The sequence below is a fragment of the Phoca vitulina genome, unplaced genomic scaffold, assembly GCF_004348235.1.
Source record: "Phoca vitulina isolate PV1807 unplaced genomic scaffold, GSC_HSeal_1.0 scaffold28, whole genome shotgun sequence".
Classification (NCBI taxonomy): Eukaryota; Metazoa; Chordata; class Mammalia; order Carnivora; family Phocidae; genus Phoca; species Phoca vitulina.
The window spans coordinates 7,860,058-7,884,632 of record NW_022589731.1 but is presented as its reverse complement, the minus strand read 5'-3'; the positions used below and the strand labels follow the sequence as shown (position 1 = coordinate 7,884,632).

The following is a 24,575-nucleotide window of genomic DNA, read 5'->3' as shown; positions in this document are numbered from 1 at the left end:
AAATTCCAGAGTGTACAGGGTGGAAAAAAATTCAAAAGATTCCCTTCAAAGCATGGATAGGTTCACTGATAAGACCAACTTATTTATTAGTCTCTTCAACTACCTTGTTTTTCTTGACCCCTAAAGCTTTTCTTAAAAAAATCAACATAACCTTCCAAACTCTTTCCTGTTCATTAGCAAATGTTTTCCCATCCATACCTTCTCTCGTTCTGTCCTGTACTAAAAACTAAAAGCTGTAAGAAAAGCCCAAAGAAGGACAGAAAAAGTAACATAGGAATGAAAATTATACCAAATTGGAGGCTGTGGCTTCAGAAAAAGACAGGCCTCTAGGAATTATTATTATGTGGTCTTGCTCCTTACTTATTCTCACCTGAGAGAAAGAAAAAAAAAAATAGGGAATTACTGTGAGGTGTTCATATTTTGCAGTGTAAATACGATGGGGAATATATTTGCAGTGAATAACTGTAAGAGATCGGGGGTGGGGGGAGGTTGACAGGAAGCAAGAAAGCAGAAATTAAAGGTGTGCAACAGGAAACTTTCCTTGAAAAGTTTTCTTACCTCAACACTCAAGCACTTGCTAAAAATTTCTGACATTAGTTTCTCATTTACTGAACTTACCTGAAGTGTTATCCCGGGAGTTCTAAGGTTGCTTAGGGTCAGCTACATTCACGAGAAAAGATTAACTGAATGTGGTAATGACTATAATTTCGATTTACAACATGGAAATTAAGGGAAAAGGGGCAAAGGAAAGAGAACAGAGTGTCTTCTTGGGAAGGAGCTGAAGTGGAGATGAAGGGGAAACTAAGGAGCGGCCGGGAGGGAAGAAGAGGTGTAAGGAAGACTGCACCTGAGCCACTTCCACCACCACAGTTTCATAAGCTTCCAAATATTGTCTGGCTTTCAAATGTGACAACATGAAAACAGATAATGGAAAAAATATACTTAAAAAATAAAGCCCAGGGAGGAAACTTCCCTGACCCCCTCTATTTTTCCTGCCCCAACCCAACTGCTTTTTAGTGACTGACACTCATGCTCAAACAGAATTAATATGGAGAAAGAAAATTCTGCCAGAAGAATTTCTTCTTGGATAGGTTCTACAGCTGGTTTGAACAAAAGGGACACCACAGACAGAAAATGGAGAAGAAAGCGAGGTTAACTGCAGCCTCTCCCTTGGAGATAAGGTTTAAATCAGGAGTTGGCTGTAACCCAGCATGCTAGGTTCAGAAAATGAAGTCTGACTGGACTTAGGAGTAAAGGTGAGAGGAGTACAGCTGCCTTCTGGCTGGGATTTTTTAGAAAAGGACTCGAAAGCCAAGGAACTCACGGAGATGTATGTATTTGCCAGCTGTGCCCATCCAAACAAGTCCACGAGTCTGTAGAGGCTGGCGAGCTTACAGCGGGTAAGCTTTTCTCCCTTCACGTATGAGGCTGTATCTGCCCCAGGAAGGTCACTGATAGGTGTGACCATGCCGAGACCTAAAAGGAAAAGTTGTGGAGAGAGATTCACGTCAAGTAACGCGGTACCTGGAAGCAGCCTGAGTCTGCGAGTGTTCCAGCCTTGTAAATAATGATGTGAAACTTCTCAGCCCACACAATGTTCCTTAGCTTATCTTCCTTCACAAGAGTACCCGCAGAGCTAAAATGCGCATCAGCAATCTTCGCTATTTCATCTAGTACTGGACTTGTGAGGGAGGGACTTGGTAGGAAAATGGTCACATGATCCTAATGGCGAAAGTGTTATCAATACTGAGGTTACTGCTAATGTTATGATGAAAAGATCTCAACAGAAAGCTACTTTTCTAATAGCCCTTTTGACATTTATTAAAAAAAATTTATTTAAGATAGAGAAGAATGCATTCAAACCGGTCTGCCTTTAGCCGTCACTAAGCAACAAAACCTAGTCTTGGGCTTTAGTGACCCAACCGCTAACTTCAACTGTGACCATGTTCCACTTTCTCTCAGTCTTCGTTCTCCTTGACACCATTTACGACCTCTTCCCTGGAATTCTTCTGCAGGCCTGTGTGACACGGCCTGGACCTCCCATTCCCCTTTCACCTGTTGCTTCCTTCTCCTCCAACCAGCTCTCCTCCCTTCTGCCCTCTGTGGCTCCATCCCAAAGCTCAGTCCCCCACTATGCTCCCCTCTCATTTTACTTTTCCCCAGGAAAACACTACAGACTCTTGAATTTTCACTGTCACTTCCGTGTGGAAGACACCCTGAGCTTTATCTGTGACTAGGGCCTCCTGCCCACCCTCCAGCCTACTGCTTCTAACGGCCTGCAACGCAACAACATACACATTAAAAAGGTCTAAAAGCGATTTTATCTCCCCGCTTTTTCTGACCTTCTCACTCCTCCTCAGTCTTCTGATGCGCTGGTACTACAATTCCCACAGTCTCACACAGGAAGTAACCTTCCCTGGGCCACCATACGTAATTCATCACCGTGTTCCGTCATCCTTTGCCTTCCAGGTTTCCTCATTTTCCATCCCTGAGTTCGCCTCACATGTAATGCTTTCAGTAGGCCGCCTCATTTTGTCCTTGCCTGTAGCCCCTCTCTGTAAATCCATTCTATATAAAGTCACCTTTTGCCTCACTACTCCCCTGCTCTAAGTTTTGCAAAAGCCCAACGTGAAGGCCTACAAGGTGCCAGGAGATTCACCTAAGGGCTGAAACTGGGCCTGCTGAAGACTGTAGGCACTAGAGAGGCCACAAGCCTGGGCTGAAGGGGCAGCTGACGCGCTGCGATCGGCTGCTAGCATGTGAGAGTCGGAGGTCGGGGCGAACATTTCAACAGAAGTCTCAAGTCAACACTCGAATGTGAGAGCTTCTCAAATGTTCTGAACTAATTCAAAGAAAGAGTTTCAATATGTAAGCCATACATTCAAAACAGTACAATTTCTAACAAAATTTCAGAGGCAGCTGTGAATCGATCTCTCACTCTCCCTGCCAATGTTAACTTCTACTTTCCACAACACAACATAAATATTCCAGCCAAATTGGCTGATTTCTAGTCCCTGACCTCTGAACCACGGAGCACAAATCTCCTACTGCCATGCCTTTGTATACTCCAGCCAGCAACCTTGGCAGCTCAGCTCCTCTTTCCTGCTATGGTATCTAGGACACTCACAGGATAGCTCCTCTTATTATTCTGGTCTTCCCTGACCTGTCTTCCTCTTCCAACTTTCGAAATTTTCTCTTTAGACTCTTTTCTTTCCTGCTTATACCCTCTTGAATGATTATTTAATCAACATACACAGCTATGAATAATACTTCTTTATGTCCATCTCCCAAGCCACTCCCTTAAGCTCTAGGACTGTATTTCCAACTGCGGCCATGTCTTGGCAGCTCTTGGCAACTTTGGCATGCCTAAAGTTGAACTTCCTCCATTTCCCAAGCCAAAGAGATCCCCAACTCTGGACATTCCTATTTTTGTCTAATAATACCGCAAAATTTCCCAGTTAATTCTTCACACAGAAACCATAGAGGTCTTTCTGTATCACCCTCCTGCTTAAAATGGCTTTTCAAAGTTAGAATAGAATCCAAACTTCCAACTCTGGCTGGGAAACCCTGCATAATTCAGCCTCTGCCTATGTTGCTGACCTCACTTTGTTCTACTTGTCCCCCCAAACCCATGCTCTCCAGCCATAATCTTTAATTTTTATTCCTTGAAGAGACCACCAAATTCATTCTCATCTTGTTTCCACCTGACATTTGTACTTATTCCTTCTACCTGGAATGTTTTCTCTCGATCTTGGTATGGTTTGTTCCTTCTTACAATTCAGATTTCAGTTCAAATGTCACCTTCTCAGAGAGATTCTCCCTCATCATCCAATCTAAAGTAGTTACCTAGTTCTTCCTATCAAATCACCATCTATTAATTATTTGCACAGCACTTCCTATTATCTGACCATTTTCTTTAGTCTATTTTCTGTCTCCACAAGCACAGGAAACTTTGCCCATCTTGTTTATCACTGTATGCCCTATCTCTAACAGGGTGCTTGGAACATAATAGATACTCAATATTACAGAAAGAGCAAAACAAACTAGCTCAACCTTCGAATTTTTCTGTTCCTTCTGATAGAAGGTTTCTCCCAAGCTACAAGAGTGATTTTGGAACTCACAGTTCTTCTCCCACTCCATCCCCACAATACCACATCAAACCTGTCACTAAGTCTTCTCTACTCTTCCTCGGTGATGCCTTTCTCATTGATCTCTTCCTTTTTGTACCCACACTCCTATTTTAGTTCAAACACTTACACATCACACTGGGACTCTTTCAAAAGACTTTTTAAACAATATGTATGTGCCAACATGCTGGTCCACTGTGAGTTCTACAAACACACCCTAACCTTAGCATGTTTCCATCATCATGTCTCTCTTTATGCCATTCCTCTATTTGGAAAGTACTTGAATTCACTGACTCCTACTTATAAATCTTTAACCGAAAAGAAACAAAGGAAGGAAGAAATGAAGAGAAGGAAAATGAAAGAGAAGAAAAAGACAATCCTTGGCTCTGACATGCAGCAGTCCCTCACAGTACCTTCCGGTACTCCGTACCTGTTCTGTACTGCAGTGAGCTCTGTACATATCTTGCTGAGATATAAAGTGCTTACAGCGTTCAGCTCACCAAACTGGTGCTCTCACCAAAGAGCTATTATTAAATGAGTAAAATGTCTTCATTCCTCTTTCATACCAAATTCTAACTACTCCATCTTCTAAAGCCTGGTTAGTTCAGGCCTCTCTTTTTCCATAGTTTTCTCAGTCCACTTCAGCCAACAATCAATTCCAACTCTAAGTTCATAGCCTTTTAAAAGGTCATTAGACAATTTCTTATGAACTGCTTTGTAAGTTTTTCTTCTATAGTTATCTTGCAGTTTTAATCATTTTTGCATTCATGGAATGTCTCCTCAACCAAAAATATACATTTATCTAGGACAGGGCCCTTGTCTTATAACTATTTTATAATCTTACAAAGCCTAGTAAATGCCTGGTTGATAAGAAAAGGTAAGAGATTTTAACACTTTGTTACTCTAAGTATTAGACGTTATAAACTTAAGGACTGAACCAGAGCAGAGTAGGCTGCCAGAGATGTACAGTGTTCAAAGTAGAGATAAAATCGTAATTTTTTCAACTTCCCAAAACTATTTGCAACGACATCGATGGAACTAGAGGGTGTTATGCTGAGCGAAATAAGCCAGAGAAAGACAATTATCATATAATCTCACTGATATGTGGAATTTAAGAAACAAGGCAGAGGATCATAGGGGAAGAGAGCAAAAAATGAAACAAGACAAAACCAGAGAGGGAGACAAACTATAAGAGACTCTTAATCTTAGGAAACAAACTGAGCGTTGCTGGAGGGGCGGGGGGTAAGGGGATGGGGTAATTGGGTGATGGACATTAAGGAGGGCACTTGATGTAATGAGCACTGGGTATTATATAAGACCAATGAATCACTGACCTCTACCTCTGAAACCAATAATACATGTTAATTGAATAAAAATACAAATAAAAAAAAATTAATAAACTTTCCAAAACTGACGTACTGAGGGGAGGTGAAGTAAAGCCTGAAAAAGAATTGGCCATGATGTAATCTGCGATCTGCTGTAATGCCAGCAATCCAGTTGGGTTGTGGCCTTTCTTCATCTGTTCTTGAATAAGGCATTCCAGGTCTTCCCGAAAGGCCTGAAACACACAAAAATAACCACTAAGCACATACATCTCACTTGGAGCAGAACGATCCAAACATAACTTTCTCTATAATCAATCTTTTCCCCATCCCTCTTTTAAATAAGCTTTCATCTACACTACTTTAAAACAGATATAAAACACAAAATAATAAAGCACTGGAAGCAGCAGCAAGAAGCGTGCTTTCAGGGGAGGGAAAAATTAGGAATCCTTAATCTCAAAGAAAATGAGCTACTATAACATCTACAATAGACAGATATAGAGGAAACAACCCTGTTAACAATATGGAACTAGAGTACCAAGTATAGACTGATGGAGAAAGAGAGCCATTCCTTATCTAGCAGCCTCATTATCTAGGTTAGGCTAGAGTCCCTATTTGAATGGGGCAAGGCTCTGACTACAGACTGCCTCACAGCAGAAGTCTTCACTAAGACATACTAAGTATATCACAGCTTCCATTTTATGATTTCCATTGCAATCCCCTAGCTCCACAAACACTGAAAGCAAACTGATAAGCATGGAGAACTGATTACTCCCCTTCTGCAACACTGTGCTAAAGAAAGAACATTTTTTCCCCAACTTTGGGTACTGTATGTTCCTGTTCTCAAATTCTGCTGTATCTTTTCTTTTGCAGGCATATGTACATGTGTCAGAAACAGTGTTTATATAAATAAGAATTCTGAACATTAAGAGAAATTCTCTATTCTACTAACCCTTGAGTTGCTAATATGATTCATCATCTGAAACCTCTCAATCCTTCACATTACTTGAAATAGCTCATTTTTATTTCCATAACACCCAACCAGTACTTATTTTATTAAATTCATTATTTGTTCTCTTGCTCAAGCCTTTTTTCATTCATTTTAAACATGAAAGCTCTTGCGATATAAATTCTCTAAACCTTGCTCTTGGTTACATGTGAAGCAGAGTGCCTGCCAGAAATTAAGTTCAATTTTTTCCACTTCACCTAAAAGGCAGAAGGCAGAAAACTGCCTTGGAATCACTACCTCCAAGAGGAGTACATACTAACCCCTTGGAGACCATTGGAATAATCTTCATCAGAGGGTGAATTTCCTTTGAGTCACCAACAGTAGCCTTCTTGTAAGGCTGGGAATAAGATCTCCTGGAGTCCCTGCTTAGATGTAGCCTTGCTTAGAGGATAGCTGCATAACTCAGAGGTTTTCAGAAAGGACTTCTTAAAAAAAAAAAAAAAAAGGCACAGGAACCCCATGGAGGAAAGGAGAAATGTGGTTTGAAGCTATGAGGTTGCAGATATTAAGACCAGTCCTGACTCAATGCTTGTGCTGCTTTCAGAACAACAGTTGAGAGGTATCTGTGATGTGAAGAGCTGAGTGCTAACCGCTGTAATCTTGGGAGCTCAACCATGGGGCACCATGGAACACCCTAACTGAGCTTAGCACAGGAAGAGGGAGGTCATCCTTCCCTAATGCACCATGGTGGCCTGCATAGGCATCTGGGTCAGCAATGAACCTGCATCTTCTACTGGACAGAGTAAGAGTAGTTTTCAACACCAGGGAGGTCCAGTGGCCATGGGCTGTATACACTTTAGCATGACTCACGTACGCACACGCAGACATATGTACACACCACATTTTGGATATAGAAGTCACTGATGAACCCTTTTGGACTATGTAAGCCACTGACGTTCTTGGGACAACTTAGAGGGGAGTAGAAATTCCAAGAGGAAGATGCTGTATTTTCTACTAATACAGCAGGTGGATGTTTGAGTGATTTAAAAAGTACTAGTGACCAGGGGCACCTGGATGGTGCAGGTAGGCATACGACTCTTGGTTTCGGCTTAGGTCGCGATCTTGGGGTTGTGAAATCAAGCCCCACATTGGGCTCTGCGCTCAGCACAGAGTCTGCTTGAGATTCTCTCTCCCTCTCCCCCTCCCACTTGTGCTCTCTCTCAAATAAATAAATAAATCTTAAAAAAAAAATCCTAGTGACCATATTTGAATTCTGAGTTCATGGAACAGTTTATACCAGTTAAACATGGTTTTTCTTTTACAAATTTGAGGCTTGTTAAATGTAAATCATCAGCACAATGATACAAATTCTAAACATCTAATTCCATTGACTGTACCTAGTTCATTTAAATATATGATTTAAACCACAGAAACTATCCTATAAAATATCCTCTACAAAGACACATAACACTGATCAGAAGACTCCATTTCTAAGACTTAGTGAACATAAAATGGTTGTGAGCTTCATACAGATGAGTAACATGAGTATTTTACCATATTTAAGGCTGAAAGGAAAAGAATCTTCTATATATACTCATTTATCTTTATATAAACTACAGAAAACTTCTGGACATTGGCAATGGGCCAGTCGACTCTTCTGAAACTATCTTCCCTTCAAAACCAAATCCTGTTTAAACCTTCCTTCAGCTGAAAGCAGCTATAACCAATATTCTTTTATTCAGTAAAATACTAATTAATAATAATAATACCTACAATGTGTATCACTCATGATTTACATTGCAATAGCTCTGAGAAATGGGCATCATTTTACTGAGTATCCCACCTCACAATGTTCCAGGAAGAATTTAAGAGATTCCATAGATTAAAATTATACAAAAACAAATATAGGTTAGAAAAATTAAGCTAAGGAAGAAATAAGCATAAGGAGATTAGTCAGAGCCAGGAAGGAGGTTAAGATACAAAGTACATGCTATAAAACTGTAGGCATTTGCTAGAGATTGGCCAAATTTTATCTAAACTCTCTAGCAGCCAACATGAATTAAGATAATCTGCTCAGTATGCTAATATACAATGGCTTTAAGATTAAAAACCAAGCAGTTGTTCAAGAGAATCACAACTATTTATGAATTGATGAGACACTTCTGCTGGGTGGGATGAGAAAGCTAAATGAGAAAGGTCGAAAAATTTGTCCAAGGCAGTAATTGTCCAAGGCAAAAACTCAGGTCAAATGCTATTTTCATTAGTGAAAATGCTTTTTCCACTTTCATACATCCCACAATATGGTTGGCACCATCCTAAAATTTTGGGATGATCCAGTGTCATAAGGGGAAATATATAAGCCCTCTAAAATCAATTAAGAGAAATATATGAATTTCCCCTATAAGGCTAGTGAATAGCTTCTACACAGTATAGGAAAATAATTTTCAAAGTAAATGAAATTTCCCCAGCCTTTTTATACAGTTGTAAGTGCTTCAACAGATAAGAATTCTTCTATAACAAAAAATTTATTATTTTTTGTCATGAACATATTTATAACTCATTTTGAAGGTTTCAAATATTTTTGAAATATTATTCAGATAATTACCTAAGTCATAAGACATTATAAAAACTAATGATAAAAAATTATCTCAGCTGGTTTTAAAAATGTATCTATAAACATATTAAGCTTTAAAATATTGTATTAAAAGAAAAACATACTTATCTTTATGATGACAGTTAATCATATTTCTACTAAAATCCAATGTTAATATAATAATCCTTTATAGTTGATTCATTTGAATCTCACAACAAAGTCCTGAGATAGGCAATGATTTGCTCAAGGTTGCACAGCTAGGGCGCCTGGGTGGCTCAGTTGGTCAAGCAACTGCCTTCGACTCGGGTCATGATCCTGGAGTCCCGGGATTGAGTCCCACATCGGGCTCCCTGCTCAGCGGGGAGTCTGCTTCTCCCTCTGACCCTCCTCCCTCTCATGCTGTCTCTCATTCTCTCTCGCAAATAAATAAAATCTTAAAAAAAAAAAAAAGGTTGCACAGCTAATAAGTAAATGGAGTAAAGGTTGAAATCTGGAACTCTCAGCTGGGCACAGGATCTTTCCCTAATTTTATAGGAGATGCGTTGTATCACTGAAACCAAATACAACTAATAAGGCAGCAGGCACACTGTGATCAGAAATACAGGGTAAACTTCCTAGGCTAGATTAGAGCATTATGTTGTAATGATGGAGCAAAAAATTTATATAGCAGCAGATGATGATGATCCACAAGTACCAAATACTTGCCCTCTTATAGCTGGGACTTCTCCCATCAAAGCAGAATGAAAAACTAATTTATACACGGGGCAGCAAGATGGGCTTCTAAAATCAGATTAAACCAACAATTCCCTAGAGTGTCCACTAGAGGAGTCAGGCTAAAAGATCAAACAACATATATATAAAGCCACAGCATAAACCATGTCTTCTATCTCTCTCTGAAACAGAACAGAGGAGGTTGTGGGAGTTTTTACACCTTGAATGCATGAATACATGAACGTGAATAAGCCAGACTGCCATCAGGATGATAGATTCTTTGGAGACCTTCAAGAAAACCAAAATATAGTCTAAGGAATTGTGAATATATAATCTTCCAAGTGTTGCCATAAAATGCTTTCACTCAGCAATACTGTATATAACTTATGCATACAATTTTCACAGAAATACTTGCCTGCTATGTGCTAGTCATTACATGGCTTGCTTTGATGTTATTTAATTGTCACAACCCCACGAGGTTCATTTTACCAACAAGGAAACTGAAGCTCAAGTTAAGTGAGTTTCCTATGTCACATAGCTAATATGTGGTGGTGAACCCAGATCCAAAGCAAGCACCATGTGCATATACGTACCTATGAAAACATTCATATAAACAGATTAAAACTGGAAGTGATGAGAAAATGGGCTGACTCCTAACAGGTCAAGATGGTCTGGTACTCCAGGATCTCTATAATCTGTCATAATATAACATTTTGGCTGTATCTACCGTTACTACCTTATGCGCTGGTTTAGCCTATGAGGTTTGCTCATCACTCTCTGATCACAACCTGTACTTTTCTATCCCTGCTCACTCTACTTCATCAAAGGGAAATGCTGGCTTCCTCTGTTCCTCTACCTAATCAGTTCTCAACCTTTATCTAACACTCATCTTAAATGCCACCTTCTTCTTGAAGTCTCTCCTTTAATCACCCAATTAGATCTGATCTCCAATTTCTTCTCTTTCCACCCTCCTCTAAATTCTTTTAACATTTACCTTTACTACACTTAGGGTACCTGTCATAAGATTGTGATTTACTTTTCCTACTCTACTACACCATGATATTGGATGGTTGGGACTGTGACTTTCACATTGCTAGAGTCTCCCTGAGTGTCTAGTTCAATGCTCAATTAATAAAATAGTAAATTAGAGTTTTTCTTTTTCTTTTTTTTTAAAGATTTTATTTATTTGAGAGAGGGAGAGAGAGAAAGTGAATGAGCAGGGGGAGTCGCAGAAGGAGAGGGAGAAGGAGACTCCCCACTGAGCAGGGAGCCCGATGCGGGACTCAATCCCAGGACCCTGGGATCATGACCTGAGCCAAAGGCAGAAGCTTAACTGACTGAACCACCCAGGCAACTTGTTTTTCTTCTTCTTTTCCTAGAATATAAGGAAAGAAAGTAAAGAACCTGATCTCAGTCTTGATTGAGTTAATGATAGCAAAATCCATTTCAAAGGTTTTTAGCACTGGAATTTGAAGCTCTAGAAAACCATCTTAAGAGTCTGTTACTTGAAGGAGAAATTCTTCCTGTGTAATTAGGTATGTACATCATCTAATGGGAGAAATGCATCTTTTTTTTTTTAATAAGAAATGAATCTTCACTAAATGTTATAGATTTTTGAAAAGTCACTTAATTCTTCAACTCAAACAACAAAATCCTACTTGAAAACTTGGTTTGTCCCCAGAGCATTATACTTTGGACAGCTCTCTCATTAGACACACGTCCAAAAAAGTATGGTTAAAAAAAAAAAAAAAAAACCACTAGATGAAAAACAAAATGTTTAAGTTAAAAGAGGGTACCTTAAAAGCCTTATCTGAATCTTATACCCTTTTATTTTATACATTGTCTGTCAATACTGAGGGAGTGATCCTATAAACTCTGAATTCATAAGGTATGAATAAAAATAAACATGATTATAAAAACATGACAGATTTGGAGACCTGACATTCATGTAGGTAAGAGTATACTTTAAGTACAAACATACTCATGTATCCTATAAACCAAAGGTAGAATTATCTTGAAGTATCAGATCTTAGCTTCTGTACCTAGGATCAGAGCTTTTATGAGAAAGTGGTATTGGATGAAAGGTATTTTAAATTACAGAAAAGAGGATCAATTTGATAAAAGAAACTGACCTGATGCAATTATTTCAGTTAAGGCTAAAAAAAAATAAAATAAAAAAGAAAATCACACAGGCTGATTTATAAATAATGTTTAACTTATGGACATCAAACAAGAGAATGCTGGTAAATATCACAGATAGATTTTAAATATTCACATCTGGATGTTCTACCTCATAATAATTACTAGAGCGAAAAACTGGAGCAAAAAGAAAAAAGATTACAGACTAGCATGCTGCTCCCAAGGCACCCTGCAATTATGTTATTAGATCTCTCCCAAGGTGGGATTAGGAGCATAACAAACTTACTTAGAATTTCTCCATTAAGAAATGTATTCATTTGGAAATAGATTACCACTGGTCCTGTTGAAAGGAGAAAAAACAAATAAACCAAATTTTCTTTTGGATGGTTTTTGTCCTCAGCCTAAGTCTTAATTAATATGAAGCTAAAGGTTAGAATAATATCTTTTCGTGATGCTGGCATGTAATAAAAACACAAACAAAATTAATAAAGAATTCTTGTATCTTAAACTTCCAAAGCAACCAGATAAATCATGGTGCTTTTGATCAACTAATCTAATTAAGGTGCCCTGCTAACTTTTTTTTTATTAGAGAGTGAGGGGAGGAGGGACAGAGGGAGAGGGAAAGAGAGAATCTTAAGCAGCTCCAACACCCAGCACGGAGCCTGATATGGGCTCAATCTCACAACCCTGACCTGAGCTGAAATTGAGGGTTCAGACGCTTAACCGACTAAGCCACACAGGCGCCCTCTGGTGCCCTGTTAACATTTTAGGCCTTAGAGTGATATTCTAAAATGTATATGGCTTTGAAGTTTCTATCTTCGAAGTAAACTTGTAGCATTACACATTGCCCTATTAAGAAATGTTAGTGTGTCATGTGCCTGAGCTATCACCACCTATATACTCCTGTCGTTCTAACTTTCAGAAAAACACTGCACACTTCCATCAATCAGTCTAAACTGCTTCCCATAGTGGTAAGGTTTAAGAACATTGATCCTTTTTCTGAAACCCACCAAATGTTTTCCATATTAGGTTGTCAAGTTCAGCAGGAGCTTGGTGGACAACATTCGAGTGTTTAATGACTCAAAGTCCACCCAGCTATTCATATAGCCATCCATCCATGTATGTATGTGGAATTTTAACTAAATATCTACTATGCACAATGTCCTGTTAGTTTTTCAACTTAACATGCTTCTTTAATGTTGGTGAAGCATCATTTAGTTTCAACAGTTTGCCCTGGACCCTTCATTCTGAGATAAGGGGGTTAATGATAATCTAGGGTCTCCATAGACATATATATTACTGGTCAAAGAAAACTTGTAGATTCTCCTTAGGGCATTAACAACATCTCTAGCTAAACCTGGTTTAGGTTTTGACAAAAGACTGTGAAATTCCTAGAAAGAAGTAATACTTGGGAGTCAGGATGAGACATTCTTTTATTTTCTTAGCTGAAGGCAATAAGGTACTGTGTTTGTCATCCAAATTTACAGACACCAAAATGTCTTATGATTGAAAACTCTTCTTGTGTTGGGTTGAATTAACCTTAGCAACAGAATTTGACGATGAATAAAGCAATAATAATATATGGGTGGAGCTTTTTCATTGTTATTGAATGCTTTAAGTGGTACAGCCTACTGGTTAAGAGCGTGAGTTTTGGAGTTTACACTCAGAGCCCAAACTTGTAAAAACTTCAGCAAGTTTTCTAAGACCTCTAAAGTTTCAGTTTATTCAACTGTAAACTAGAGAGATTAATACTTTTTTGACTGAGTTGTTTTGAGGATTAAATAGGATTTGATACATAACAGCTGCCCATAACAGGTGTTAATAGGGGGCTTAATAAAAAAAGTATTATACTTTGCTTTTATTAGTTTCTCTATTTCCCTTTCTTCTCAAATAAACTCAACATTTTATTTTTATTTATTTATTTTTAAAATTTATTTATTTATTTATTTGACAGAGAGAGAGAGAGACAGCAAGGGCAGGAACACAAGCAGGGGGAGTGGGAGAGGGAGAAGCAGGCTTCCTGCGGAGCAGGGAGCCTGATGCGGGGCTCGATCCCAGGACCCCAGGATCATGACCTGAACCGAAGGCAGACGCCTAATGACTGAGCCACCCAGGTGCCCCTAAACTCAACATTTTAAATAGGAGGCTTACAAACCTGTTTCTTACAAATAAGAATTAGTAATATCTTTGATTTTGATTTTTTTAAATATATAATGTATTTTTTGTTTCAGGGGTACAGGTCTGTGATTCATCAGTCTTACATAATACCCAGTGCTCGTTATAACACATACCCTCCCCAATGTCCATCACCCAGCTACCCCTTCCCCCCACCCCACCTCCCAGCAACCCTCAGTTTGTTTCTTAAGATTAAGAGTCTCTTATGGTTTGTCTCCCTCTCTGGTTTTGTCTTGTTTCATTTTTTCCCTCTCTTCCCCTGTGATCCTCTGCCTTATTACTTAAATCCACATATCAGTGAGATCATATGATAAGTTGTCTTTCTCTGACTTATTTCGCTTAGCATAATAAATACCATCTAGGTTCCATCCACATCGTTGCAAATGGCAAGATTTCATTTTTTGATGGCTGTGTAATACTCCTTTGTATATATATATCACATCTTCTTTATCCATTCATCTGTCGATGGACATCTTGGCTCTTTCCATAGTTTGGCTATTGTGGACATTGCTGCTATAGACATTGGAGTGCACGTGTCCTCTCGGATCACTACATTTGTATCTTTGGGGTAAATACCCAGTGCAACTGCTGGGTCATAGGGCAGCTTTATTTTCAACTTTTTGAGGATGCTCCATACTGTTTTTCAGAGTGACTGTACCAGCTTGCATTCCCACCAACAGTGTAGGAGGGTTCCCCTTTCTCTGCATCCTCACCAAAATCTGTCATTTCCTGACTTGTTAATTTTAGCCATTCTGACTGGTGTGAGGTGGTATCTCATTGAGGTTTTGATTTGGATTTCCCTGATGCCCAGTGATGTTGAGCATTTTTTCATGTTGGCCATTTGGATGTGTTCTTTGCAGAAATGTCTGTTCATGTCTTCTGCCCATTTCCTGATTGGATTATTTGTTCTCTGGGTGTTGAGTTTGATAAGTTCTTTATAGATTTTGGATACTAGCCCTTTATCTCATATGTCATTTGCAAATATCTTCTCCCATTCTGTCGGTTGTTTTTTGGTTTTGCTGACTGTTTCCTTTGCTGTGCGAAAGCTTTCATCTTGTTGAAGTCCCAATAATTCATTTTTGCCCTTGCTTCCCTTGCCTTTGGAGACATGTCTAGCAAGAAGTTGCTGCGGCCGAGGTCAAAGAGGTTGCTGCCTGTGTTCTCCTCAAGGATTTTGACGGATTTCTTTCTCACATTTAAGTCTTTCATCCATTTTGAGTCTATTTCTGTGTGTGGTGTAAGGAAATGGTCCAGTTTCATTCTTCTGCATGTGGACGTCCAATTTTCTCAACACCGTTTTTGAAGAGACTTTTTTCCATTGGATCTTCTTTCCTGCTTTGTCAAAGATTAGTTGACCACAGAACTGAGGGTCCATCTCTGGGTTGTCTGTTCTGTTCCACTGATGTATGTGTCTGTTTTGTGCCAGTACCATACTGTCTTGATGATGACAGCTTTGTAATAGAGCCTGAAGTCTGGCATTGTGATGCCACCAGCTTTGGTTTTCTTTTTCAACATTCCTTTGGCTATTCGGGGTCTTTTCTGGTTCCATACAAATTTTAGGATTATTTGTTCCAGTTCTGTTGATGGTATTTTGATAGGGATTGCACTGAATGTGCAGATTGCTCTAGGTAGCACAGACATTTTAACAATACTTGTTCTTCCAATCCATGAGCATAAAATGTTTTTCCATTTCTTTGTGTCTTCCTCAATTTCTTCCATGAGTATTCTACAGTTTTCGGAGTTGATTTTGATCTTTATTAGTTATGGGTTTTGTCTAACAGAGTGAACCCCAGTATCATAGAAGACACATAGGTTTTAAGAGAATTATATTTGCAGAAACACTGCAAGCTTGGGCATAAAGGAACAAAGGTAGTTCCAAAAGAAAAGAGGTCTTTGAACCTTAAACCTCTACAAGAAGGAAGAAGGCTGAGGAAAAAAACAAACACAGGCTACCATTCAAAGAAAAGGAAAGATGATTCAGGGGGTAGAATGAAAAGCCCAGAGCCACTAGCTAGAGAGTCACCCCCTTGAAAGCAGAAGGACTGGGTCTTTATCAAGGGAACTTCCAAACATTTCCCAGATGGATTTCACAATTGCTATGGACCAGTTATTCTTTTGTACCACTAATTTCCTTTTTGAACAGGAATGTGTGTAACAGTTATCTTTGCTTTCCCCACCACTGGCTGTGTGTGAGGGCAGATAACTTGTCTCTTTAGTTCTCTGGTGTATACAATTGAGAGGACTTGTACTAAAGGAGCTGTACTTAAGGAATCACACCTGAGGAGCATCATCTGCAGCTGGACCAGATTTAGTAAGATTCTGGACTCAGGAAAACAGTCTAATGAGATGAGACTTCCGCAGGGGTGTTAGGAGAGAGTGAGTGTATTTTGCATGTGGAAGGAAGTTAAATAAATTGTGGCAGACTGCAGTGCTTTTAAATTAAACTGTGATCAGAGAGTGGAAAATCCTCCTGTCAAAAGGTGGATATTAATTCCTCTCTCCTTGTGTATGAGCTGAACTTAGTGACTCACTTCTAACTATAAATATGGTGGAAGTGATGGTGTTTAATGTCTGAGATTATGTCATGAAATGCACTGCAGACTCCTCCTGGTTCTCTCTCAGATACACGCTCTGGAGGAGAACACTCAAACTGCCTCAGGTAAAGGTCCACGTGGCCAGGAACTGTGGCCTTTTGCCAATACCCACATGAGTGACCCATCTCAAGAGTGGAAACCTCCAGGCCAGTCAAGCCTTCAGATGACAGCAGCTCTGGATGATGTCTTGACTGCAACTTTGTGTAAGACCTTGAGCCAGAACCACTCAGCTAAGCTGCTCCTGAATTCCTGACCCACAGAAACGATGAGATAATAAATGCTTGTTGTTTTAAGTTGTAAAGTTTCAAGGTAATTTGTTATTTAGCAACAGATACTAACACAGGTCACCATAGGTTATATCCCGTGGTGAAAAGTTTGTTGTATTAAAAGAAATTTGACAACTGTTGTCCCAAAACACAGAAGACAAAACTTATACACTTTTCTAAGTCTTTCACAAATGAGATTTTAAATTCACCAGCAAAGATCTAGGGAAAAAATGATCAATCCACAATTCTTTTAAATCTTCTCTGTTCCTATCTGGGCTGAAAATTACCACTCCTGCTATGTGAATATGGAAATGACAATCGGTATGTCTGGCTTTTCCCATAATTTCATTTAGTTCCCTAAGGCATAAGTGAAATTGATACTTCTAGCCAATTTACAAACGAAAATACATAGGTATAAAAAAATTAGAACATCTACTCAAAGTTATGCTGTCTTTATTTAATGGGGAAATTAAAACGAAAGCCCTGGCATAGAAATGCTGCTTAGTACTTTTTCCTTTTAAACTTTATAGTTAAAATTGAATGGTCCTTTTTGGAACATTTCTAAAAGAAATCTCAGTATTTAACAACTTTTAACAAAATCTGAACTTCATCTCATTCTCTCAGTTACTTTATACTATATGTTACTGTAATCATTTGGCTAATAAGTTAGTTCTTAAAAGTGGGGTGTGTTTCTTTAGAAGAGGGAATATATCTATTTTAATCCAAATAATTAATGTGTCTTTCAAGTATTTATAAACACAGAAAGTTTAGGTTTGCATAAAAGAAGGCACTGAACATTTACTCCCTCATGATGAATCCTCTGGTTAATCTCCTTTCCATTGGGAAAGGATTTCTTTATGGGTTTATTTAAAGGATAGGTTTAAAGTTAAGCTATACTTAAATTCCTCAAAGCTCGCACTGCTTTTATAACTTGTAGTTGCTTTTATCTAGGTCACTGGTATAGCTGGATTACTCAGAGTGGAATTCCCCTTTGGCTTTGGGCTCAACCTCTGTGATTAAATTCACAAGGGCACAACAAAAATGATTTACCAGGGCCACCTTAGGCAGTTCTATGCCTTGGTGCTTATTTTATTTATTTATTTTTTAAGATTTTATTTATTTATTTTGACAGAGAGAGACAGCGAGAGAGGGAACACAAGCAGGGGGAGTGGGAGAGGGAGAAGCAGGCTTCCCGCTAAGCAGCAAGCCCAACGTGGGGCTCCATCCCAGGACCCTGGGATCATGACTTGAGCCGAACGCAGACGCTTAACAACTGAGCCACCCAGGTGCCCCTGCCTTGGTGCTTATTTTAGTACTGAAGTTGAAAATCTAATATAATCCCAACATAGGCATCATGTGTCTATGTTTGCTGAACTCTACCTTAAGGGGTCCATGTTCTTCATTATGCATAAGGTTATTAATTCATTTTGCATCTTAAATCAAGCTATTCTCTCATTTTCCATCACTGATATATGACCTTTGCAATTCCACTAAGGGTTTGTAAGAAAACTAACAAATCACTTAAATATGATTTACAAAGTCTCGATATTACTGTGCAGACATAATTTTCAGCTTAAGTTTATAATCCACTTTTAATTTAGTTTGGTATGTATGCATATATGTGTGCCTGCATTAGGTGTACGTAACATTAGGCTGCCAAATCAAAGACCACCTCAAAAACCTTAAGTCTTCCTATGCTGCTCTGAGTGTCAAGGTACACAAAGAAAGAAGAAAATATGTGCATGGGATGTACCTAACTCGTTTCTTGGTTCGCAACAATTCAGTCATGCCTTTCTTTTCTACACAGATACTCACTCTGAACTGGGTATCCTAGCTCAGCTGGATCTTTTGTCCTCCTTTAATGAAGTATTACACTCAGAAATCACACAAAGAAAATTTACACCACCAAGACAACAGTAGTTTGTTATTAAAGCTTTGCAAATTAAATATATAAATTAGGTGGTCATTTTACCTCTGAAAGATTGGGGGCAACTAGCAGTCACTCTTCCTTCACCCCCCTCTAATGTGACCATACTTTAAGATACCTCCTACCTCACTGTATCAAGGTTTCCAGAGAGAAGAAAGATTATAGCCTTCTAATTATTTCAACTCACAGGACTTTGCAGGATCTGAGTAACTCGTTTCCTCTGCTCCATCATATTGAAGTCTTGTCGTAGATCAGGAGACATGTTTCTTTCCCTAATATATTCTGGGTCATTTTCATTGATGCGGTCAAAATACCTCTCTTTGTGAGGCATGCTGGGAGGAGGAGGAGTAGTGACCACGCCTTGGCTGGCATCTGAACTCATGCTTCAAGTCAGCGACTCCCCTTGTTATCTGCATTAATAAACACAAACGAGGACATTCATGATAAGTATTAAATTAGATTTTACGGAGGTTAAGCAGAACTTTTTTTTTTTTTTTTACCCAGAAAGTACCAGTGGCAACTTTCTTTAGAAAGTAGCTTCTCAAAAAATATTAGAACAATTTTTTATTAAGGTAAAAGTCTCTTAAAGTGCTAAATTGGAAACTGATATTTTCAAAGGTAATGAAAACTCTTCAATTATAATAATGTCATCAACTACTAACTGAATCTTTAGGAGGAACAATCAAAATCTCTGAAAGTAAAACCTCACATCTAAAATGGCAAAATTTCCACAATTAGTGAGTACTGTCACTAGAGCTCCTCTTTTCTCTCTTACTCATGCTTTTTTATGTTACGCCAAACTTTGGCCATATTTAATGACCCTACATTTTATAGAGAATGTAATTTACTAACATATGAGAGAAACAGTTTTTTAAGTCTAAAAATTTTCTTTCAAGTTCTTCCAATGATTCAACTTCCTAGGAGGAATTACTAAGGTTGCCAGACTACAGCAGATAGTGCTTCAAATTCAAGAAACAGTAAAAAGCTATTGAAACCACGTGAACAGCTGAGTCACTTAATTATCATGATAATCACACTTCTCTAGACAGATTCAGGAAGAAGAAGGTAAAGGCCACTTTCTTCTTAGGGATCTGAATCTCTGGTAAAAACCAGAGATATCTGGTCTCATCTTTAAAACACAGTTAACAACCAGTGAGATTACTGTATTTGTCTCTAATAACAGTTTTCTCTGATAGAATTCATCTCTACAGCTGCCCTGGTGCAACTTAGACCAAGCAAACTGTAAGATTAAAAATTCGTGCATTAGATGACATGATGCCGTATAAAGAAAACCCTAAAGACTCCACCAAAAAACTACCAGAACTGATAAATGAATTCAGTAAGGTCACAGGATACAAAAATCAATGTACAGAAATCTGTTACATTCCTATACACTAAAACAGCAGAAAATTAAGAAAACAATCCCATTTACAACCGCACCAAAAATAAAATGCCTAGTAATAAACTTAATGAAAGAGGGGAAAGACCTCCAAAAACTATAATACTGATGAAAGAAATTGAAGACAACACAAAGAAATGGAAAGACATTCCATGCTCACAGATTGGAAGAACAAGTATTGTTAAAATGCCCATACTACCTAGATTTAATGCAATCTCTATCAAAACACCAACAGCATTTCTCACAGAACTAGAACAATCTTAAATTTATATGGAACCCCCACAAAAGACCCTGAATAGCCAAAGCAATGTTGAAAAAGAAAAACAAAACTGGAGGTATCACAATTCCAGACTTCAAGTTATACTACAAAACTGTAGTAATAAAAACAGTTTGATAATGGTACAAAAACTGACACTTAGATCAATGGAAGAGAACAGAAAGCTCAGAAATAAACCTGCAATTATACAATTAATCTTTAACAAAGAAGGCAAGAATATGCTAGCTACTGAAGTTTATATACATTAGTTTATTTACTTCTCTTAATCCCATGAGGTAGGTGTTATCTCCACTTTACAAATGAGGAAATAAAATCATTGAGAAGTAACTTGTCCCAGGCCAAAGAGCTAGCAAGTGGTGGACCAGGGATTTAAATCTAGTCTGTAGCTCTCTAGGGTCAGTGGTCTTCATCACAATCCAGACCCAGAGGTAAGCTAGTACTTCTTTTCAAATGCCAATTCCAGCTACTCAGTAGCACTGATGATTTTTTGTTTCTGAGACTGGTGAAACCTTTCCAAACAAACAAGCAAGCAAACAAACGAAAAGTACCAGAATTGCCATGGTTTGGAAGGGAGTCATGCATCTTCACTATACTGCTTCCCAAGGAGGGTTATTTTAAGGGAATAAAGTGATAGATTCTTTATTTTAAGGGAATAAAGTTTTTCTTAATCCTAAACAACTAAACTAAGCTACATATTTCTGCTTCTAGAGGATATAGAAACAATTCAGTTCCACGGCTCCTTCCCTTTAAAATTAACTGACCCTATTTTTTTAATTCAAGTATAATTAACATGCAGTGTTATATTAGTTTCAGGTATACAATATGATTCAACAATTCTATACATTTCTCAGTGCTCCTCTTAATCACCTTTATCTATTCAACCCCCCTCCCCTCCTCTCTGGCTACTACTAGTTTGTTCTCTATTTAAGGATTTGTTTTTTTGTTTGTCTGTTTCTTAAATTCCACATATGAGTGAAAATATATGGTATTTCTCTTTTCCTGACTTAGTTCACTTTGCCTTATACCCTTTAGGTCCATCCATGCTGCTGCAAATGACAATATTTCATTTTTTAATGGCTGAGTAATATTCCATGTGTGTGGGGGTGTGTGCGTGCGCACACATGTATGTGCACATACACATCCATCTTCTTCATCCATTCATCTATTGATGGACACTTGGATTGCTTCCATATTTTGCCTATTGTAAATAATGCTGCAATAAACACAGGGGTGTATATAGCTTTCTGAATTATTGCTTTTGTTTTCTTTGAGTAAATACCCAATAGTGGAATTACTGGATCATATGATAATTCTATTTTTAATTTTTTTGAGGAACCTCCATACTGTTTTCCACAGTGGCTACACCAGTTTGCATTCCCACCAACAGTGCACGAGAGTTCCTTTTTCTCCACATCCTTGCCAACACTTGCTACATCTTGCGTGTTTGATTTTAGCTATTCTGACAGGTGTAAAGTGACATCTCATTGTGGTTTTAACAACCAATCCTATTTTTAATGTTACATATATACAGTCATGCTTTCTAGTACTTCAAAGCAACATAAACCAGTGCAAACCAGTATGAACTCCATTACCGGGAAAAATATTCATCTTCTAAGAGGATTCTTTGAATTGAAAATAATGCAGGGAAACAGATTTTTTTTACAAAGTAAAGTTATAAAACTTACTGTCAACACCATGGGTTTCACTCTGGCCATATAGATTAGAAACAAGGTATCAGGCATAAGCAAAAATTCTAGTTTAAAAAATCTTACCCAAATATTTATGAAATAAGCACCCAACATGTATATTTAAAGAAATTTAGGTTCAAGGCACAAAGAGATGAAATACTCCATAACGATGGCTTTCAAACTCTTTAAAAATGGCAATCCACAATAAGAAATACGTAAGTGTAATCACATACATGAGATAATATAACTGAAATAAGTTCATGGTACTTTCCCTTACTATGTGGTACATTCTGATATTTCCTATTTTAATCTTTTTCATTAAAAAAAAATACTGGTCAAATAGATTCTTGGTCTACTAATGGGTTGTGACCCACAGTTTGAAAAACACTATTGTAGAGACTCTAAGTTATGGTCAGATGGAAAACAGAAAGGAAAAGAAGTGTGTTTGTATATGAGATGGGGGAGGAGGGACTGAATATATGCTAGAGATGGAAGGGAACTGGAAATGCTTCCTTGAGATTTTTAAAAAAATGTTTATGGCAGACTATAGCAGTTAGATCCTAGTGATTTGGGGGATAATTACATTTTCCTCCATTTGGGCAGTTAGTGCCATCTGTACTACTCAATGTCCATTTGTTTTTCATTTTTTCTTGAGTCTTATCTATTTCTAGTTCAATTTTCCAGACCTCTTTGCTTATGTTTGTAGTTCCCACAGGCAGGGGACTCCGTAAGTGGTGGATAAATTGAATTAGTTTACTATCTCACAATTCCTCCCAAATCAATCTGGTTTGTATTAGTTCTAGGCTGGGAATGGTAAAAAACAATCTTATGAAAAGTTATTAAAAAAAACTCCCAAGAATTAAGTTTGGAAAGACTTTAACATCTTCTTCTAGAACAGAAGCAAAAAGATGGTTTACTTTCAAGTCCCAGGCCTATTGTTCCATATTTAAAACAAAAATCAAAGATATGCCACGACTTCAAAGCAGCATATTTGCTAAAAACAACAATAGCAACAACAAACGCTGGTTTATTAAGTTAGGGTTTTTCTTAATGAAATTTACTGTAAAATTATGAGGATATTTAAAGTTTTAGAAAACAATTTGGACCCTGCACAAACTGTAACAAGCCACAACTTTAGATTGACCAGTGAAGTTTTATTCATTTTAAATTCTAAAAGGCATAGAGATGCCTGGGTGGCTCAGTCGGTTAAGCGTCTGCCTTCGGCTCAGGTCATGATCCCAGGGTCCTGAGATCTAGTCCCGGATTGGGGGTCCTTGCTCAGTGGGGAGCCTGCTTCTCTCTCTGCCTGCCACTCCCCCTGCTTGTGCTCTCTCTCTCTGACAAATAAAATCTTAAATTCTAAAAGGCATAAACTACTTTCAACTGCAAGCCAAGATTTTATATACAACTGACATGGAAATCAACAGACTTGGGAAAACGGAACTAGGCATAGAGAAAAGTGAAGAAAAAGAAAAGAAAAAAACCCAAACAACAGGCATTGAGTAGCACCAAGTAATACAGATAAAACTTTCCAAGTGCCCCAATGGAAGAAGATTTAATTATCCCACAAGCACTAGGGTCTTATTGTTATAATGGCTATGGATTCTATTTAGAGTTCTCTTGGAATATTTCAGACTAGATTCAAGGATCACATTTTACAGATGAGAGGAAATTACACTCAGAGGTGTTGAGTGCTTTTTCTAAAGCTACCATGTTCCAGGATCAGATATTGCTATAAAATCATAATAATGACATGTATTAGTACCATCGTATCATTCACAGATTGCCCCATGGTCAAAATTTACTCTTCCAATGAAATATATGAAAAAACCCCAGGCCTATCACATACATTTTATGCAGGAATTTTATAAATATCACTGACTGTGAGGAATAAGCTATAAAGAAGGGCCACAAATTTTAGCTCATGTAAACAGACTTAATTGTATGACTGTCCCTCTAGCATGCACAGAAAAGTAGATAAACAAATTAGGTTTTTCATTGGTAATCTGCTTCACTTAAATACAAAAGGAACACATTTTATTTAAATAACTAGACTTCTAAAGATTAAGAAGTATTCACTAACATAGTACCACTAAGTCAAGGAAGTGTCTTTCATTTAATTCTTTGAAGCAAAAATTAAGAGACTATCTGGTCCAAATCTCTTATCTTCCAGATTAGATAACTAATGGAAGAAGTCTTCATAAAGAGACGAGCCCAAGACCATATACCAAGCATCATCGGGGTGATCTAGGTTCTCCTAGTCCAGGGCTCTTTCCATGACACAATATTGCTTCCTCATAATTTGCCACCCTATATACTTGGTCTTTTCCATCAGTACTTAGGAAGCCAGATATAAAGATGCATAAAGACAAGGAGTATTGGGAGCTGGGCTGATCAAGAAGCTTCAT

General features: G+C 38.1%; 1 protein-coding gene across 5 annotated transcripts in view; it reads right to left on the bottom strand.

Moving 5' to 3' along the window:
* Positions 1-24,575, bottom strand: part of ADD3 (adducin 3) — a 123,815-nt gene that overhangs the window by 12,843 nt on the left and 86,397 nt on the right. For all 5 annotated transcript variants that reach the window (XM_032423473.1, XM_032423474.1, XM_032423472.1 and 2 more), the window contains exons 2-5: positions 18,991-19,213; positions 5,547-5,685; positions 1,325-1,476; positions 290-370 (exon numbers count right to left, since the gene is read on the bottom strand). In XM_032423473.1, the coding sequence (XP_032279364.1) occupies positions 290-370; positions 1,325-1,476; positions 5,547-5,685; positions 18,991-19,185 (567 nt within the window). In that variant the 5' untranslated portion in view covers positions 19,186-19,213. The remainder of the gene's footprint in view (positions 1-289; positions 371-1,324; positions 1,477-5,546; positions 5,686-18,990; positions 19,214-24,575) is intronic.